The sequence below is a fragment of the Gallinula chloropus genome (genome assembly GCF_964237585.1).
Source record: "Gallinula chloropus genome assembly, chromosome: 24".
Taxonomy (NCBI): domain Eukaryota; kingdom Metazoa; phylum Chordata; class Aves; order Gruiformes; family Rallidae; genus Gallinula; species Gallinula chloropus.
The window spans coordinates 1,463,597-1,484,085 of NC_140109.1; the positions used below are offsets into that span (position 1 = coordinate 1,463,597).

Consider the following 20,489-nt stretch of genomic DNA (forward strand, 5'->3'; position numbering starts at 1 on the left):
GCTTATTTTTATTTTTTTCCCCCTAATCTCATTTGCTTTGGAAGTCAATCTGGAAATTTTTACACCAGTCCTCTGAATTTCATGGAGACGGAGATGGAGTTTTGGAGGCCTGGGGTTGGCAGGCTTGTGAACTTCATGACTTGGGGCACTGGGTAACGATGCTGCTTTAGTGTGCTTTCTGACCTGTGGGGTTGAAAGTGAGTGAGAGGACAGCTGCGCTCCACAGGGGCTTTGGAAGAGGGAGGTTGGGCCGTCTTTTGGTTGGGACAGTATTTATGGTCTCCGTGGCTCCTGTTTTGACGGGTCTTAAGTAGTCAGTGAGCAAAAAACAGCCACCAGGCCATGAGCACTCAGGGCAGGGGCTAACACAGCTCCTAGTACAGCTTCTAGCACAGGGAGCTTTCTGCTTCTCCAGCGTGTAGTAGAGATGAAGGACAGAAAACCATGGAGCAGTGGGCTGGAGTGCAAGGTGGGGTAAAGCTTGGAGCATGTTTGACCAGGGCTTATGTGAATCCTGCCTGGGAAGGAGGGGTGCAGGAGCACAGTGGACATCACCAGCAACACTCCCACAGCTTCCACAGAGCCTGAGCTCTGCCTGCAGCAAATGCCTCTTCCAGAAAATGGGACCCCTATCCTCCAGAAGCGGGTGTCTTGAACAGCTTGGACGTGGTCCTGATGCTTTCCCTGCCCCACACTGTTCCCAGGCTGAGGGTCCTGATCTTCTCTGCTCTCCTTTTCTCTCCAGAAAGCAGATCTGGCTGTGGCAGGACTGACGATTACGGCGGAGCGGGAGAAGGTGATTGATTTCTCTAAGCCCTTCATGACTTTGGGAATTAGCATTCTCTACCGAGTTCATATGGTAAGAGCCTTAGTTTATAACCGTTTATGTCCCTCCATCATTTGCATGTGAACGTGCCTGGTTATAGAGGAAGAATGAATGACTCACAGAAATATTTTGGTTTCTTATTTAAACGTAAATGTGCTCGACCTTTATCATCTTGTCTCTCTGCCTTGTGTCAGCTTGGGGGGATGATTCCCCTTGTTCAAGCCCCCCAGCCCTCTTGGCTCCCCCTCCCCATCTTCCCCAGGCGTGGTGGGGGGCTGTGATCAGGGCTCTGCCAGATGGGTGCTACCAGGGGAAGTGTGGGCAGGTGTCAGCTTGTCTGGTTCTGCTCCAGGCACAGTGACAGCCATGGGACGGCTTCAGCATGGCTTTGAGCCTGCTGAGGTGGGGCAGCACCACGACTGCCATAAACCTGGCTTGGAGTCACCATCCATTGGCTCTTATGGTGAGGAGACCAAGCTGGGATGCTCATGGGTGCACCTCAGTGGTGATGGTGGGGCAAGCACCCTGATCCCAGCCAGGAAGGCAACTGGGATCACTTTCTGTGCTGTGACCTCCTGTAAAAGCTGTATGTGCAGATCAGTCCTCTGCTTTCTGAACCACAGGCAGGAAAAGGGCAGAACATCACTCCTGGAGTGGCCCAGGGAAGGGTCCTGCTCCTGGGGTGCTCCTGGAGCCAGGACCCTTCCCTGGGCTACTCCCCACTGTGCACAGCATTGTCCAGGGAGGGGCAAGAAGGGATGCTGTTGTTTAGCAACTAGGTCTGGTTCTTTCTCGGCTGCATTCAATCATCTGTTGTAACTCTGGCAGCGGGGTGGTTATCCACTGACACCCCAAAGGCAGCTCAGGCATTATGGGGTGGCTCTTCAGCAACATGCAGGGTCAGGGCAGAGCAGCTGGGAATCCTTCAAGGGCATCCACATGTGCAGCCACATAGGTGGCCTTGGGTGATGTTTTGCTTAGACCACAGTTGTCTTAAATACATAGAGATCCTCTTGCATTCCCGTTGTTCTAGCTTTTTCCTACAGCTCAGGAGAGGACAGATTTTCCCCAGCTACACCCATATGGACCAGGCAAAGCCCCCAGTTCCCTCCCTGGTGTCACAGGAGGCAAGCTCTGGCATCCAGGTCCTGTTGCAACAGGATGTCGTGTTGCTCCCAGCCTGCACTTTGGAAACGTGCTCTGTACAGTGCGAATTACAGCATTGTCTTCCCATCAGCTAAACAATAGCAGCCAAAAAGGATGGAACAATTCAAGCTGCCTCTCCCAGCCCCCCTCTCCGTTCGTGAGGCTGTTAAGGATGCAGCGTTTGGTGGGAACACAAACAAACTTGCGCATACATCTCTCTGTGCGGAGCGGCTCCTGCCAAGAACAAGCAGTGATTAAAATCTAGTTGAAATTCTGTTCCCCCTTGGTACGTGCAGAATTCAGCAGCAACGAGTTAACTGATCAAACAGGGTCAGGCTGTCCAAGCTCCCCGAAATCCAATGTGACTGTCCCTTCCCCGTTACGCTTGGGGTTTCACAGCACCAGCCCCCCATGGATCTGGGAGGTGTTTCTGCCAGCATCCCTTGGCTGGGGCTATAATCGAGCTCCTGGCTTTCTCACATGCCTCTTTAAAGTTTGGGGACTGAGCACCATTGCGTGCTCTGCCTCTGATTTACACCATAACCTTCAGCGAGTCCCTTAATTGAGGCAGCGCTCCCTGAGCAGCGTGAGGCTGATGTCACTCCCTCCAGAGGGAACAGGGGAGCGTCGGTGCGGGGTTTGCATGTGATGGGCTCTATAAGCGCAGGGCGCCTGCCGCTGCCGCTGCGCGAGCTTGATACAAACGTGTCTGACACATCTACTTAAGAGTGTAAGTTCTTCAGGGCAGGGACCATCTGCTGCTCGTGCTGGTACCAGAGTAACGCAGCGCAGCCATGCTCCAGCCTGCCCTTCAGGCATTTACCAAACGGAACAGGATTAATAATTACAGTCTTAAGAAGGGTTCGGTGAATTGTCCCCTGACATCAGTTTAGGGCTTGGTCTTCAGCTGCCCCAGTAAGGAGCCAGGTAGGAGCTGGAGCAGGGGAGCTCACAAGGGAGATGCCAGGCATCTCCAAGCCAGGTCACCCTGCAGCCAGACCTGCTTTGCTGCAGCAGTGGCAGGGGTAACCAGGACTTATTTCCTCCCCAGAAGTAGGGAGGGATCCCACCAGGGAAGCTCAGAGCCCCCTCTTTCCTCTCCAGAATCTCTTTGTCCAAGACCATTCCTGCTTAGCTTGAGGAGGGTGTCTGTGTGGAAACGAACTAATTAAACCAGTAAATATTTATTTAGCAAGGAAAGGCAAGATAGCTCATCACCCTGGTTTTCCTTTAAGGATGTGCTTTGCGGAAGGCAGCCCCACAGCCCCATCAGCTCCATCAGCTCCTGTCCCTTCCCTTCCTCACCCCAACAGACATCTCTGCGATGTCACAAATTGCAGCTGACGTTTGTTAATCGTGGTGCAGCTCAGACGTTGCCTACTAAATAACCACAAATCAAACTTGCCAAGGACTCGCCTCCATGTCCCGCTCCTCCTGATGTGGTGACATTTTATTTTCATTTCCCTGTAACTCCAGTGGCAAATGATTTGTCCCCTCTTTCTCCTCCCCTCCCCACCCCGCCAACCCAGCCGTTATGTGTCTCTTATCACACATAACGAAATATGGCAGCTTTAAATGGGGCTGTCATTTTTCTCAATTTCACTTGTTGTGATATAATCAGGTATGGATTTCTGACACGGGACTCTAATAGGCCTTCTGACTTGCAGGCTGCTGAAAGAAAAGGCTTGCTTTGTTCTATGCTGTTCTGTTCCCATACTGACCATCTGGTGGGACCTGTGGAAGGCAGGAGATGGATGATGAGTCCCAAACCATCACTCTGCTTGGCAGAGGGCTGAAATCAAGTGCCCAGGGCCGTTTCTGCACAGAGACAGGTTGAAAGTCAGGTTTATTTGTAACCTGCACGTAGTTTTGCTCATTTACCCACCTCGGTGGCAGGGAGCAAGGGAGTAGCTAGCATGTGATTCTGGCTCATCAGCCCTGAGAGTCCTTACGGTGCTCTGCCTTAAGATGAGATGATGTAGATGTGGTGAGTATGCTGGAGCAGCTGAGTTTAGGCCAAGTGAACTGAGGCTTAAAGTGTTTCTACTCGATTGCTGCAGAAGACCAGCAAAAGGGGCAGGGTGGAATGAACAGCTCCTTCCTTCCAGCTGGTGGAGGCTCAGTGGCCGAGGTGCTGAGCTCCCTTCCTGACCAGCCACGCTGCTCTGCCAGCAAGTCTCACTGGGGTGGGAGCGACCGCTGGCCCAAAGCATGCCTGGGACTGTGGTATGCATCGGCCTGTCAGTTGGGGCTCCTCTGGTGACCCCAAATTAAGCTCAGGATTCACTTGGGTTTCACTTATCTGAACTGGAGAAAGGGCCTTGGAGAGAGAGGGATCTGCACCTGGATCGGACGTGGCCATCTCAGAATATGCAAGCTTTGTTTTGGTGAGACCAAATGCACCGTGGTTGTACCTAGGGCGCATCAGGCTTTCTGCCCTTCCAGGCTGTTTCCTTGCTTGTCTCATGGAGACATGAGGGAGTTCTCTTGCCTGCCTTTTTAGGGGCTGCTGTCTTTGAGAAGTGGCATAGGGAGGGCTGACCCTTGAACCACGAGTGCTGGGGGCCCTTCCAGCTCTGTGTGTGTGGGCAAGGCAGTCAGAGAGTCGTAAGGCATGGACCTGGACACAGAGAAGTCCAGGACCATGCCAAATAGTTCCCCTCCTCCTCTTCCCTGCACGTTCAGGCTCTTCTCACACAGATACCTGCCCGGAAAACTAGTTCTCTGCTTGCAAAGGAAAACTTCCAAGAACAACTGAGGGGGAAACGAATCTCTCCCGCTTCCATCTGAGGATTTGCAGGAGGCCTTCATCAATTATTGGGCATTTTGCACATTTCTATTCCAGGAAAAGTAGCTCTTCCAATTAATAAAGCTGTATTGGGACTGACTAAAAATAGCTGACAGACTCCAGATATTGTCATTCCCATCTTCAAAACAGACAGATAAGAGAGAGTTTGTGCCCTCCGTGGGAACAGAATATCTTTATTCTTCTCTAGAACTGTGAATGAAAAGAATATGTAGCAGCAGCCTGAAAATGACTGTAGCTGAAAAGAACCAGAACTACTACGACTGTAAAGTCTCAGGAGAGAGTCATTGCCAAGCCTGAGACTTAAAGCTTCCAACACAATTTCCTTAATGAGTGTAATTTATTGACAAACTGCCCCGGAAACATAGAGAAGACATCAGGGCCTTAATTACAGAAAAGAACTTTGTTACCAGGGCATCTCCCAAGGGAGTTCCAGCCAAGGCACTGCCAGTGCCTGGGAGTTCCCTGCCAGCTTTGGGATGCTGGGAAGGGATAAGCTGCCTGGAACCATCTTCTGCTCGAGGAGCTCTGGTTTGCTCAGCTGAGGGCTCATGGTGCCCTTCACACCTTGCAGGTTCTCAGTGCTTCATTTCGTTCTTGAGTGTGTTAAGCACCTTTGGGAGATGTGAGGCAGCCGAGCCAGCTTAGCTCTGCATGACCCAGGGAACCAGGGCCCTGTGGGGCACCCTGGAAAGCCACGCAGTCACTCAAGAGAAGAGCTTTGCCTACAGGAAGACATCAAGAAGCCTGTGATCCTCTGGATGGGATCAGCAAGGAGTGCAGGGGGAGCACACCTCAGAGCCTGTGGATTCATGAGATGGTCTCACAAGGGGAGCTCCAGCAAGGTGAGTAAAGGATCTTGCTGGACATGTCTTGGGCTGGAGTTTCCAGCAGTGTCTGCCCTTGGTTTGTGCCCAGATGCCAGCTGTAGCAGTCATTTGTCTCTGGGTTTCTGGGAAAGAAACATAAGGAAAAGCAGGATGCAGCAGCAGCTGACCAGAAGATGGGAAAGGGGGGAAGAAGCACATGGTATCTTTCACTGTTTGTGCCTCACCTGCTGGGCAGTATGATACCCTGGTATGGAAGAGACACTTTGGCTTGAAGAGACTGTGGAATCACACCTGGGAGAAACTGATTCATTTCTTGAGAAGTTGCTTTAAAGTATCCTGAAAATGGACCCAGGATGGTCTGAACTGCTGATTCTTAGCTCATCTCTCTGTTAAAAGGCTTAATGAGCCAGAGCCTCTTAAAACGTGGATCTCGAGCTCACCTTGTCCTTAAGGATACAGGGATAGGATGTTACAGTGTGGTGGTTCTAGGGCAGGGTTTGCACTAGAAGGTTTCCGAGGTGTTACAGTCCCAGCTGGTGACTGGAGCTGTGAATATCACAGTATCCTGCTTATTTTTGCTAGAGGAAGATTTTTTTTTTGTGCAACAACTATTGCCTTTTCTAGCAACAGCTTCATCTTCAGAAGAACCACCGAGACCTTGTGAAATTCAGGTTATGCATAAGATCAGGAATACTTCAGTAGTAAAACAGTGGGGGTTTTTTTTAAATGGAAATGGAATTTAAATTGCTGCTCTGAGTCTGGGGGAGGAATTTAAAAAAAAAAAAAAGCAGCTCTGTGTCCTGAGGTGAAAACAGGAAATTATTTGGATTAAGCACAGCTCTGAGGTGTCAGGACCCTGGCCTTTGGTGGCTCCGGGTTTGCTGTGGCAATTGGGGTTAGGTATTACTTATTACTGGCTATTATTAGTTCATGTGGTGTCACAGATGGGCAGGGTGAAGCCTCGGAGCAGGGAAAAATGAGGCCTCTGTGTATCAGAGATGAGCCCTGGCAGCAGCTCTCGTGTCAAGCGATGGGATAACAGTGGAGCCACAGGAGCTGGGACACGGCTGCTGGAGGGAGCTGTGTTGAGCAAAGCGTGACAAACAGAGCACACCACAAACAGAGCAAGGTGCTGGGAAGAAATACGCTGACAACCTGGCTGGGAAGGGATGGAAGTCTTGTTTCCACTCTGGCTTTACAGTAAAACCCTTCCCAGGAATTCCTGACTCATGGGTGGCTTCCTGGTTACAGGTGCTGAGGTTTTGTGATGCCAGGACTGGCTTTGGGGTCAGGGTGGGACATATGGGCTCCTGTGAGCAAAGGGCTCATCTTCCCATGGGCTTAGCCCTTTAGCCCCACGCTAGGACCCCTGCCCCTTTGCTGGGGAGCCTTCAGAAGGGGAAGGCAAGGACAGGAGATGGCTGAAGCAGATGAGCACTGCCTGAACACTTCGGAGCATTTGGGGTGGGAGGGGTGTGTCTGGGGTGCACGGAGCAGAAACAGAGCCCTTTCCCCTCCGTGGGGGTAACACAAGCTTCATGGAGAGCCAAAAAGAGCACTTCTTCAGTCCTCTGGCTTGTGTCCTACGTTCATCTCTCCCCACAGTGGCATTGAGTGTGCTCGGAGGTGCAGCTGCCTTTCCCACCTCGGAGGAAGCCGTGCTCCAGAGGAGCTGCGTACACAGAGCTGGGGGTGGTGGGAGAAGTGCACTCACCCAAAACAGGAGGTTGGTCAGGTTTTGGGGAGCTTCTCCTAGAAATCAGTCCTCCATTTGCACAAGTTTTGCTAAATTTGACAAGATTTCAGTGGTGTCGGTGTCCTTGTGCAAAGTAAAGATACTTTGAGAGAAGATGAACTGTGTTTTTCCTAGCAGTGAGGCATTGCTGTTCAAGGGAAGGTGGTTTGCTGAGAAAAAACAGGAAATTCTGACGCATCCTGCAGATAAAAATATCGTGTTCCCTGAGATAAAAGTAATAATTTCATGGAGTTTTGTAGAGCAGAAACATTTCAAGGCTGAAGAAAGAAAACCAGAAATATTCTGAGCATCTTCTTTTTTTTTTTTTTCCTCCCCCCCCCCTTTACTTTTTCTGCACAAAAATATTTTTCCCCTGCTCTGCTTAGTGCCCAGGGTCCCCCCAACCCACATGCTCTCCGGGGGGAGACCCCTCCTGCCCAGCCTGCTTGGGATGCTCTGCAGGTGAGGGGTGCAGCACATGGGCAGAGCAGGGTGCTGCAATCACCTCAATTTCTTCAGTCAATTCATTGCTACTTTTATTTTTGGCTTGGAGGAGCAGAAGTGGTTAAGGTGAGAAGAGGAATAGCCTGGGGATGCTGCGGGACTGGGTCATTTCTCGTGTTGCTGTGACCTGTTCTCCCTGGGAGGCTTTTCACCGAGCCCTGTTCGTTTCCCTTCCTTTGCTCCCAGCCACTGTCAGCAGCCAGGCAGGCAGGTCTGTTTCTGTTGCGTTTAGAATTCGCTGTTTAATGGACAGAAATACAAGCAGCTCAGACGCCTTTTTGTTTCCCTTCCAGGGCCGCAAACCTGGCTACTTCTCCTTCCTGGATCCCTTCTCCCCCGGCGTGTGGCTCTTCATGCTGCTCGCCTACCTGGCTGTCAGCTGCGTCCTCTTCCTGGTCGCTCGGTAATGTGACTGGCAGCGCCTTTCCCTTCCTCGCGGTGCCATCTAGCGTCACGCTAGATGGGGGGGCTGCACGGCGAGGGGCCGCGCAGGGGGACACGGGGACATGTCCCAGGACAGCAGTGTGGAGGCGACAGGAAGGAGAAGGCAGAAGTGCCCCAGCCTCCTGCCTTCCACCTGCTGGGGACTGGGGCTTTGCTGCTGTGTGCACACTCAGGCATCTCACCGATGCATAGTGGCAGCCTGGGGTGGCTGTTGGTACATCACCAGTGCATACAGCACCCCGGGACAGCGGTTGGCATGGCTGTGACAGGGTGGGCAGGAGCAGCATGCCGTGGTGCAGGAGTGTGCTTGGCCACAGCGATGGGTGCTGGTGCCGAGAACTGCGTGGGAAGGGTGGGAGAAGGTTTTGGGAGCAGGGCTGGTGCTGCAAATGGTGCTGCTCCTTGTAGATGTTTGGACTGCAGGAGATAAACCAAGCACTTGCTTTGAGCGGGAGGGTGGAGGCTGGCAGGTACCAGCCTTCAGAGGTGCTAATGCAAATTCCAATAGCGATGCTTGGTGCTTCTGGCCCTGCAAAGCCCAGTGTGTACAGCAAAGGAAGGTCCATCAGTATCTCTCAGCAGCCTTGTGTTTGCAGAGCCCCGTTTCACAGCTTTCAGCTCCGTTTCCCTATGACTTCATCTAAATGAGCCTCAGAACGTATCGCTGCCACTCGTCTGCAGCGTGTCTCCCGTTGAGCCCAGGGCCTGTCCTCCTCTGCTGCTCACCCTGACCTCCCAGTGCACCCTGTTTGGTGGGGGCCTTTCCAGACACGGTTGAGCTGTGTCCTGGCGCTGCGTGCTGAGGGCTGGAGGGCTGTTTGGGGACACGGTAATACCCAGTTCTCATTACAAAAATGGGAACTGTGCCGCCTCTCGGTCCCTTAGCATGGTTAAAGTTGTCATCCTGACAGGGCTTTAATGGTTTCTTCAAATGCTGCCACAGCCTCAGAAACGTGGCTCTGAAGAAACCATTGAATAATGCAGCCCGACGCTCTCTGCAGACTGAGGTTTGGTGCCTCTTTAGCCCCCTCCTCGTGTTTTAAACATGGTCCTCCAAAAGAAAAGGTGCCTTTCCGGCAGCTCCCCACTGGAGAGGAAGGTTTGGATGCTGCTCTCTGCCTTGCTCAGCAGGATGGAGCTTTTGACCCTGTGAATTGCAGGAGACTCTCCCAAAGCAGTGGGTGTTTTTTTACTGCTAGAGCTTGATCCGACCATAGAAAGTCGTCAAGGCATAACCTCCCTTTCACTGGCTTCACAGTGAGGCAGGAGATGCAGAAATGGAAAGAAACACCTCGTTTTGGTTAAATGCTGCATAAGCTGGCAGAGCCCTGAGGCTGTGCTGGCACCATCCCCAGAGTGACCCTCCCGGGCACCAGCTTCATTAACCATTAGCAATATAATGAACTGCAGCGTAGGAATTAGAAGACATTCTTAGCAACCAGGGAACTGGGAGTTGGAAACAGAAAAAAAACAAGAGCTAGGCTAAGTCACTTCAGTGCTGTGCTCTCGGTTCTTAGATATTAGAGGAAGTTTTTTACAGAGAGAGTGGTGAGGAGCTGGAACAGGCTGCCCAGAGAGGGGGTGGGTGCCCCATCCCTGGGGGTGTTCAAGACCAGGTTGGATGGGGCCCTGGGCAATCTTGTGTGGCTCCAGGCCTGGAGGTTGGTGGCCCTGCCTGTGGCAGGGGGGTTAGAGCTCTGTGATCCTTGGGGTCCCCTCTAACCCAGACCATTCTATGATCCTATGATTCCCACCTCTGTCCTACCCCTAAAAGCATGTGATGCTTTGGAACACCAGTGCTTGGCTTCAAACTAGACCTGGCACCTAGACCTTGCTGGGGCAATCAAAACTCCTCAGAGGAGCCATGTGGACCCATGCAGTTATTTTTCCTGATGGTGTCATGCAGTCAGGTCTCAGACGTTTCGCTTTTGAACTTCCCATTGATGCTCATTCTCCAGCAGGGAACACGGACAAAGATGTTTGATTTCGGTTTCACGTCGAGGCTGTGCACATCTGGACTTATTGTTGTGGATGTCTGTGGCACACAGGGCTCCAGCCCCCCTGCAGCCCATGCCCAGATTTGCAGCAGAGCCTCTCAAAACTTCAGCAAATCTTTACAAGAAAGCCTCTGGCTTATGAGTCACAGAGCAAAGATTTCACACAGCTCTGAGCCCTGGGCATCAATTGACAGCAAAAAGGAGTTTTCTCCTCAGAAAAAAATCTGCCTCCAGGAATGTTAGGACTTCACAGCTTTTCTTTTTGTGCTTTTTTCTTTCTTTCTCCCTCTCCAAAGTGTCCCATTTCCCAGCGAATTACCTGAGCTACCTGTTTCTTGTCATTTTAGGTTGACGCCGTATGAGTGGTACAGCCCCCACCCCTGCTCACAAGGCAGATGCAATCTCCTCGTCAATCAGTACTCTCTTGGCAACAGCTTGTGGTTCCCAGTGGGGGGATTCATGCAGCAAGGCTCCACCATTGCACCCCAAGCTTTATCCACGCGCTGTGTCAGTGGAGTCTGGTAAGGAGGTCAGCCCTCCTCTTAAGGGAGGCTTCTCTGTGGGCTTTTCTCTGGGCAGAAGGCAATGGAGAGGTGTAGAGGGTGGGGGTGGAGAACTGATTCAGTCCCTAGGGAAAGCTCAGGTCACCGTCCTTGCTTCCCCTTTCCCTAGGTGGGCATTCACCTTGATCATCATCTCCTCCTACACGGCCAATCTGGCAGCCTTCCTCACCGTGCAGCGGATGGACGTCCCCATCGAATCCGTGGATGATCTGGCAGACCAGACAGCCATTGAATATGGCACCATTCACGGCGGCTCCAGCATGACCTTCTTTCAAGTAAACCCCATTCCTATGCTAAGTGGGGCAGGGGGTGCAGAGGACACCCTTTAATCAGATTTGGGTGTTGCCCCATGCCTGTTTCATTTCAGTTTCTGGCACTGAGGGGACCTTTAGAGGGAATCCTGGCTGATGGGTTGCCCAGGACTGGGCTTAGCTCCATAGTGGGTGACGATGGGATGAGTGGTGGGGAAGGCAGGATTTCGTAACACAGCAGCTGGCATGTTTTTGGGGTGCTGGAGGATGAGGGTCAGGACATGCATGCTGGATGCTGGAGGAGCAGGCTTCCCTGCTTGAAGTTAGGAAGCAAACTAATGCTTGGAGTGTCACCAGGTTGGTGGGGACGCGTCCCACGTCCCTGTGACACAGTGATGGCATAACATGGCCTTCAGCAGATGAGCATTTCCATGGGTCTCTGCATGCTTTGGATGCAATCTTGGCTTTTACATGAGAGTGTGTCCAGTTGGGCAAGCAAAGAATGGCTTGCAGGCCCCGGGTAGGCTGGTGTAAGAGGCTGCGTGTGCTCAGTGGCACTGAGAACAGCTAAGTCGAGTGTATGCAAACTTAGGCATGCTGTTTAGCCCAGTTTAATTTCTGTCTTCCCAGCTCTAGTCAGAAGGGAAATAAACGAGGGAATCTTTTCTGCCGTGCTCAGAATGCTCAGAGAGCTGCTCAGGATTATTTATTTATTACGTGTTGAAATTCCGAGAGGAGAGAAAGCTTTTCTCACTTCCCCCCCCCCCCCCCATCTGAGCCTGAACTGGATTGGGAAGCCTAAAACAGCTTTCTAGTGAGCCTGAGCTTCTCAGCCCACCTTCACACCCTCCAGGGGTTTGGCAAAAAGCTACTTTTAAGCAATACGTTACATCTAAAATGAGCTGAACAGAGCCCCAGTGACTAGGGTGGTTGTATCCGAGGTACTCGCTTACTCCTTTCCAGGAAGTCTTTGAAGTTTTAAAACCTGACTGTGGCTCTGTGCTGCCTGGCAGGTGCTGGAGCTGCAGGAATCAGGGGAGAAATTAGCAAGGAGATGTTCTTGTACCGTTTGCAGCACTTTATGCTGGGGTCCCTTTGCTACCAGTGCAATGATGGTGGGTGAAATGCACTGAAGGATTCAGCAGGTATGGCTGAGGCTGTCACTGTCATCGCCCAGCTCCTGGCTGTGTCCCTGTCCCGGCAGCAGCTTCCCCTGATGCTAACCAGAATTAAGGTTGAAAAGTGCAGGGAATCAGGAGCAAACACACCCTGTCTGTCCCTTGCCTGAGCGACTGCATTCAGAGGACAGAGCTGGGCAGATGGGACAGTAACTAGGTCAGCAGCAGATTCCCCGCAGCTCTCTGGTGCTGCTCCCCAGGCTCTGAGCTCGTGAAAGGGTGATGGCAGGGGTGCCTGGCAGCACATTGCCTACCCGCTGTGCTGGCCAGGAGGGGATTCCCCTGCTGCAGGAATGCAAGGCTGAGGGGGTAGGGGGCAAGTCCCAAAACTCCTAGTGCAGCCCAGCGGGAGTGTTTACCCACGGTCTTTGCACAAGTAGGTTTCACTCTTCACTCAGTGCAGGCAAGAGAGGTTAAACCTCAGTGAGCTCCTCTCTCAGCCCAACCAAGGCAGGTTCAGCCACCAGCAAAGCTTGAGGATTTGGGGCTGGTTGAGCTTTAGTTTTCTGCAGTCGATGAAAAGACTCCAGTTCCCCATAGCAGGTACTCTGGTTGGGGGTTGAACCACAACATGGATTCAGGGACCAGCACGCTCCATGGAGTTTTGGCTCTGCCCCAACCCTCAGTGCCCTTCATAAGGTGATGGTATCTGGCTCTGGCGAGCTGTTAAACACAAGGTTACAGGGACACAACAGGCTCTGAGCTGTACAGGGAGCATTCAGTGGTTTAAAACAGCCACACTGAGTTGTTGCTTCTGGCTTTTTTTGTGTGCTTTTGGAATACCCTTACAGAAACTTTGTATTCTTCTAAAAATGAATTAATGCAAAGAGCTTTGCTGGAACCTGTTGGAATTAGGTATTCGTTTCATGCCCAGCTTTGCCAGCAACATCTCAAATCCACCAAGACACCTGGGCCTCTAGATCTCATTGGAGTAAATGGAGGGTAGGCATCTACATCCTTTCCGAATCTGGCACCAAATCTGCTTTGATGTCTTTCCCCACTGCGGCCTCTTCGTAGTGGCATCTACTTTGGGGTTTGTGTTCCAGCAAGACGCTCCCTCCTTAGCCACGTCTTGCCTCCGCTTTTCTTCCTGCAGAACTCCCGCTACCAGACGTACCAGCGGATGTGGAACTACATGTACTCCAAGCAGCCCAGCGTCTTTGTGAAGAGCACGGAGGAAGGGATCGCGCGCGTGCTGAACTCCAATTACGCCTTCCTGCTGGAGTCCACCATGAACGAGTATTATCGTCAGCGCAATTGCAACCTCACGCAGGTCGGGGGCCTTCTGGACACCAAGGGCTACGGGATTGGCATGCCCGTCGGTAGGCAGTGAAGAAAAATTCTAGTCCTTCTCAGCTGTCGGCAGAGGACCGGAGCACTTGAAAGGCTGAACCGGCTCTAAAGCCGATGTCACGTTTCACAGCTCTGCCCAGGGTCGTTTTGTGTCTTGGGAAGAGACTCACAGACGTTGCAGTCTCCTGAGGTGCACGCTCAGAGCCAGATGCACGAGACCTGCTCTGGTCCAGAGCCATGTGACACGCGACTGCGGCTCTTTAAATAATTCATGTGAAAGATGTTGCAAAATTACTGCTGATTTTCTGCGTATATATGCTCTTTGCTGACTGCTTCCCTTTTGAACCAGTGTTTCTGAATCGTGTTGTGCTCCTTGTTTTATCTCACAAGTGCTGTAAAAGTAACGCTGTTGTAACTCTTGTACTTCTTCGCACAAGTTTCTTAACAGTTGGTGGTTCCTAAAGCTCCAGGACAGAGAATTGGGTAATCAGGTGACTGTCTCAGCTAATAATCAGGTTTAATGAATGCAGGGGGTTTGTCTTTGAAATACAAGAGCTAGCCAGAGAACAGCATCTCCCAGGGCAGCACAGAAAAAGGATGTAGTAGCTGTTATCCTGATCAATTGACTGATATTCGGCCAGCCTTGCAGGCTCAGGAGGCTGTGTTCCTGACCTTTAAGCACCCGCATTTAGCGACACAAAGTGAAGGTGACTTACATAAGAACCGTCACACAGACAGTCACTATAGTGTAGAGAACATGCGTAAGCGTGTAAAGTCGCGGTAACCTGATCGTGAGTACAAACCTTACTCTCAGCTCTAAATTTGTTCTGACATTGTCTTGTTAAACAGTGAAACCGTAGGAGATAAGAAGAGCAGAAAGCTGCTCGCTGGGACAATAGTGCAGGGTTTCCAGGAGAACTGTGGTCTTTCCCACGGCCTTTCCTCAGGACCCCTGGTAGCAGACATCAGTCCTGAGCTGGGTGCTGAGCACGGGAGCCAGCCTCCCCTACCACCAACTTGCGTGTAGGTGGAACGTGCTGCCATCTCAGTGCACCAGCGTGAGGGAAAGGAGTCTCTGAGCAAGGGCGAGATTGGAGGCGGAATGCCAGGAGAGGGATCTTGGTGGCCTGGAGGAGCAGCTCCATACTGAGCTGCCTGTTCAGACCTGCCCCCAAAGCCAGAGCTCGCCCTTGCCATGGACCTCTTGGAATGGCCTGTGTGGGTCAGGGTGGGCAGGAGAAATCGCTGCCTGCAAACGATGTTCACCAGCTGACAGTCCCAGCAGGGTGGCTGCAGGTTTTCAGGGCCTGTGTGTGAGCTAAGTCCCTCCACGCTGTTCAGAGATGGGCTTCTGTAGTTGGGCACAAGCGTCAGGGCACGGTGGTGGGGATGAGTGGGGAGGAAGGCAGGCTGAGGCGGTGCCTTACCCACGTACCTCTTGGTGTTTGCAGGCTCTGTGTTCCGGGATGAATTCGACCTGGCCATCCTGCAGCTGCAAGAGAACAACCGCCTGGAAATCCTGAAGCGGAAGTGGTGGGAAGGAGGGAAATGCCCCAAAGAGGAGGACCACAGAGCCAAAGGTAAGCCACACCGCTCCCCAGTAGCGCGCTGGAGGCAGTAGAAGCATCCTTACCAGCAGTGCGAGGATCAGCATCCACCTGCACATGTGCGCTGCCAGGTTTTCTGCCAAAGAATTACTTTTTCCCCTTCTTCTGACCTGAGATTCCTTCCCTCACAACTGAAGGAGAAAGCCAAACAGCTCTGCTGTGCCTCATGCTGTGTGTTTTTGCCTGGGGCAGAGAGAGCGGGAACAACCAAATGACAAATATTGGAGGCATATGGAGGGTAAATTAGCTTCTAATGAGTGTCTGCAGCATTACATAGGAAAATGGATGGCTAAAGGGATCAGACCAAAATCCTGGGTTCCTTCAAGGGAGATGGATCTCCACCGCAGGCCCGCTGGTTAATGGCTGCAAGTGAAAGCGCCTTCTAAACAGCCAGGGGAAGGGACACAAGGACTTTATTAGTGCATCTGTAAGCCGAGGCGCAATTTCTTTTGGGTAACGCTATGCAGATTGCTATAAAAGCTCCACATTAGGCTGATGTCCCAGCATGAGAGCAGTTGCCAGCTTAACGCAGTTGCTGCATTTTTTACTTTTGGCAGTCGCCCTTTCCTCAGCAAGTGTTTTTTGGGAGGCCAGCGGGTCCCCCGCTTGAAAGGACACTTGAAAGGACACTCCTCTGACCTTTCTGAGCATTGAGGTGGAGAGCCGAGCCGGGTCCGTGGTTCACCTTCTCATTTTGGGTGGAAATGAGGACGGGTGTAGCCCGCTGGTATGTGTACATGGAGGGAAGGAGATACCATGCTTGGGGACAGGTGTCGAGGCGGCACCCAGGTAAAATGGCAGAAAGGATGTAAAGAGGCTCATAGTGCCCCTAAATTCAAATTTGAGAGCTGCTGGGAGGAGGGGATGGCCTTTATCTTGGGTCTGAGCTGTGATTATGGGCTGTGTTTTCTGCCCCGCAATTTGCTGTCTTGGTGGAAACATTTATCTGCGAAAGGCTGATTTACAGAGTCGCCAGATTGCTCTGGAGCCAATGCCAAAAGGATGACGGAGGAGGAGGGAGAAATGTGCCCTCCTAAGTTTTAGAACAAAACAGGTCAGCGATTTACAAGGATTTTGGTGAGATTTTATGTCTAAAAGCCACGCAGAGATTAAGTCAATAAATCATTGATTCTTACACTTTGATTTAATGTTACAGAGGGGAGAGGAAGATTTTTATAGATGTTCTCGTTGAGTAATGGCCTCATAGAGTCACCTCAGTGCAAAGCACTGCATGCTTTTTAGTAATCAATCCAATCAGGACCCAGGCCGCTTGAGACCCGAACCCGAGAAGAGCCGCTTCTCGGACAGCGTGTGCTGAGGCCGGCGCTGCTCCCCAGCCTCATGGGGCCTGTTCTGCAGGGCCAGACAGAGCCACAGGCTGTGGTGTTGGGTGTGGGGTTCACGCTGGGAAGTGGGGTGACAGCCTCAGCACTCAGGAAGCCCAGGCTGGGTTACTGAGGGTGGACTTCCTTCCAGCTGGTGAAGCTGGTGAGATATTCACCCCATGGAAGGGGCTGGTTCCTCCTCACAGGCCACGGGGTGCTGGGCAGGGAGCACCCAGCCCCCAACTTGTAACTCCTGGGTGCCAGGGACCCTATTTGGTCTCCGTATCATGTCAGACAGTGCTGGGTCCTGGTCTAATTCTTGCCATTGCACTACAACCGGCAGTAATCGTTTTTCACCGGCGCTTTGTAATGCAATCAAAGGAGCTTTTCTTGGTGCCAGCTTCCTTCAAAGCCCTTTCTTGTCTTCTTCATCTCTGCTTCTTTAACAACGTTGCTCATCTGCCTTTGCAAAGTTCAAAGCAACTGGAGCTGGGTGAATAATTTGCAGGGATTAATGTGCCCGATTGATCTCTCATTTCCCCCCTCCCCGTTTTCGGTTTGTCCACAAATTGCTTTGTACTTCTCTCCAATGTACTTGCTGTTTATCTGCAAAATCATCATTTCTCAGGCCGCGCCTTCGATCGTGCAGTTATTGCGAGTCACTTGCTTTGCCATCTGAGTCATGTGGGGAGCTATTAATAGGACAGTGCTGGCTGGGTGGTTTTGGTGCCTGGCTGGGTATTTGCAATGCCAGCTAAACAGGAAGGAGTGGGGATGTATGTACAGCAGTGCTTGCCATTTACATTGCCTTTGCCCCTCCACTATGTTGTCTCTTCTGCTTTATTCTAGGCCTGGGAATGGAGAATATTGGTGGAATCTTCGTGGTTCTCATCTGCGGCTTAATCGTAGCAATTTTCATGGCAATGCTGGAATTTTTGTGGAGCCTTCGGCACTCTGAACAGTCGGAGGTAGGACCTGAAAGTGTCCTGAGCGGGTAGTGTGTGTGTATCTGCGGGGTACTCAGCAGCACGGTGCTCTGGAGCAAGTAAAACCATGAGCATTCATGGTAACAACACCTCAAAGCCATGAGAAGACCAGGTGCATTGGGCAGGGTCTAAAACACATGAGCTTCCAATGCGCTTCCCCTAAGGTCGAGGCTGTTGGGGGTGCTCCAAGGGCTGTCCAGGTACCTGCCCTCAGATCATCTGAGGATTTTTTACCTGTCACAGGTTTGGGTTTTGTGTTGGTTTGGGGATCCCAGGATACAGGAGGGTCTCTGACCGGAGGTGGAATCTGTTGTGCTTAATCCAGCATGAGTAGCCAAGCATTGGTTTTGAAATCCAGTGGCCAGATTAATGACCGAGTCCACAACACTTTGGCATCAGAATGCAGAGCGGAGGCGGCGCTGCTGGGCTCGCAGCTTGCGTAGGTGAGCAGTGTGTCTCGGGTCTGCCTTCCAGGTGTCGGTGTGCCAGGAAATGGTGACGGAGCTGCGCAACATCATTCTCTGCAAGGACAGTTTCCACCCTCGTCGGAGGCGAGGGGGAATGATACGGACTCGCCCCGTTATCCCGGAGGAACGCCGAGCCCGCAGCACAACCACGCTCAGCAATGGGAAGCTGTGCAGTGGGGGCGAGCCAGATCCCCTGGCACAAAGACTGGCACAAGAAGCCGCCCTGGTCGCCCGAGGGTGCACGCACATCCGGGTGTGCCCCGAGTGCCGCAGGTTTCAGGGTCTCCGCGCACGGCCGTCTGCGGGCTCGCCCGCCCAGAGCGAGGAGAGCTTAGAGTGGGAGAAGACCACCAACAGCAGCGAGCCCGAGTAACGCTGGGGCAAGGGGGCGTCGGGGTGGGCCGAGAGGGTCCTGTTCCATTTTACAGAACATGGACTTGTACAATGTCAACTCGTTTTTAAATTAAAAGCAGTTACCCAGCTTCTCCAGAGCAAGGCGGACCCTTGGGCTGACGCGCAGGCCTGGCCAGAGAGCCGGCTTCAGTTCCGGCATCCGGGAGGACGAGCGTCTCGCTGAAGCCTGACGCGGCAGGAGCGAGCTCCTCCGGCTGGTCTGTCTCCAGCAGTCCTCTCCGCATCACCCTGCGGCTCCGAGGCGGGAAGGAGGGACGTATGGTGGGTAACCCGTGGAGCAGATACTGCCCACCCCATGGGCAAGAGCAGTTCTTGGAACTTCTCCACCCCAGGCCAGGAGAAAGGATGCTGGCACCATCTCCCCATCGCGTAGACTTACCAGGGGATGTTCTCAAAGGGCAGGGGAGGGGGGAGGGTCTTTTTATTTGACATGGACAAGGGACGGGAAGGGAGGAGTCATTAATTCAGTTTGGGTTATTTTGGGTACGTTGGGACCTAGTCTCCAAGGCACCAGGTTTCAGGTGCTGAACTTTTCTTCCGTGTGGTAGGTGGGCTGAGGGAGGGGAGGGGAGGGAGGGGAGAGGGATGGGACACGCTCCCCGTGAGAAGCAGCACTTGCTCAAAATCCGTTTGAGGAGTTGTTAGAATGCATATATATAACAATATATATATATACATCCATATATATATATTACAATGCCAAAAACCAACCAACAAACACAGTGAACTCAAAGAGGCCTTGAAACGCCTGGAATTTCAGGGGTTCTGTGTCTTTTGTTTAGTTCTGGGATTATCTTTCGCTTTATTTTCCTTTCTGTTTTTTGGGGAGCGGGTGGGTGGGGCGGGGGGAGCCTTTTGAGGAAGGTGATGTGTGGGAGCTGGCGAGAGCCGGGGGTGCTGGGGAAGGTTTGCCCATCCTCGCCAGCGGAGGGAGGTGTATTTGCTGCCCACTGTCGCTCCCCAAAGCATCCACGGCCTGTGCTCTGCAAGCTCCCGACCCCTGAGCTCTGCCCCAGGCTCGTGAGCTCCCCTTGTCCGCGACCCACGGAGCACCCTTGGCTTTGAGGGTGACTTACAGCCCATGTCTAGCAGCGACGATGCCGCACAGCGTTTGAGAAAACCATTAGCCCGGGATCTGATGTAAGGAAAATATTTACTTCCCTAGCAACAGCAGCAGCAGCTCACCCTCTGCTTGGTACAGACGTGGGTTTTACACTGGCGAGTTTCATTTTCTGATTGAAAAACAAATTCTATGCAATTTCTGATTGTAAAAGGAAAGAGATGACAATGGAGAGGGGCAGGGGAGATAAAGCCTTGAGTGAAGGTACATCCTGTTCTTGAATTGTTTTCTTTTCTTTTTGTCTTGAATGTACTGAAATAAAAGATGTCCTTGTATAATCATGCTTTTTTTTTCCCCTCTTTCCTTCCCTGTCCACACTCTCAAAGCCATGTGGCAGTTCAAGGCCTGTCTGCTCAGGGACAAACCCAGCAATCCCCCACCCCTCCAGTGGGAAGGGAAGAGGTGCTCTGGCTGTGGCAGGTCTCTGCTGCCTGAGCGTGGTGTTGTCGCTATTCGTAACTGAATGGAAACAGGAGAGAAAAGGTCAAAAAAAAGAGAAAAAGAAAAAGCCCGATATATATGGTGGTAAGGGGGCAAAGAACCCGAAACCACCAGTGCTGCCTGTCCTGGGGTCCCAGGTTTCTGTGCAAGGAAGACCATGGCAGCTGTGGTCTTCCCGGGCCTGTCTGGCAGAGGGCAGTTGACCCCCCTGGGGCTCTGAGGGGTTAGGTACAGTGGGTCGCATCCATCGTGCCGCAGGCAGGAGCTTGTCTCCAGCAGATGTTTCTGAGGAAGACATGCAGGGACTGGGATGTGGTGCTGTGGTGATGGGCACGTTAGCGTTGTTCTGTCGTTCCAGGCAGCATGTGAAGCGACGCGTCTGCCACTCAGCACCAGGAAAACGTGTGCTCTCAGAGAATGGATTCAGAGCTTGTTACGTAGGATGTCGTAGGAGATGCTCATTAAGGTACCCCCCAGCCTTTGTACTTGTAAATCTCTGTGGGATGGTACCCTCTTGCTGGCTAAAGAGAACAGGGAAGGTGGGGGCATGAGATGA

At 52.2% G+C, this 20,489-nt stretch overlaps 1 protein-coding gene across 1 annotated transcript in view; it reads left to right on the forward strand.

Moving 5' to 3' along the window:
• Nucleotides 1-18,331, forward strand: part of GRIK4 (glutamate ionotropic receptor kainate type subunit 4) — a gene marked incomplete at its 3' end in the record, with an annotated part of 117,006 nt that extends 98,675 nt beyond the window's left edge. The window contains exons 12-19 of the mRNA XM_084274967.1: nt 746-859; nt 8,141-8,250; nt 10,636-10,809; nt 10,961-11,126; nt 13,377-13,602; nt 15,025-15,153; nt 17,355-17,473; nt 17,966-18,331. Of these exons, the coding sequence (XP_084131093.1) occupies nt 746-859; nt 8,141-8,250; nt 10,636-10,809; nt 10,961-11,126; nt 13,377-13,602; nt 15,025-15,153; nt 17,355-17,473; nt 17,966-18,331 (1,404 nt within the window). The remainder of the gene's footprint in view (nt 1-745; nt 860-8,140; nt 8,251-10,635; nt 10,810-10,960; nt 11,127-13,376; nt 13,603-15,024; nt 15,154-17,354; nt 17,474-17,965) is intronic.
• Nucleotides 18,332-20,489: the final 2,158 nt, after the last annotated feature.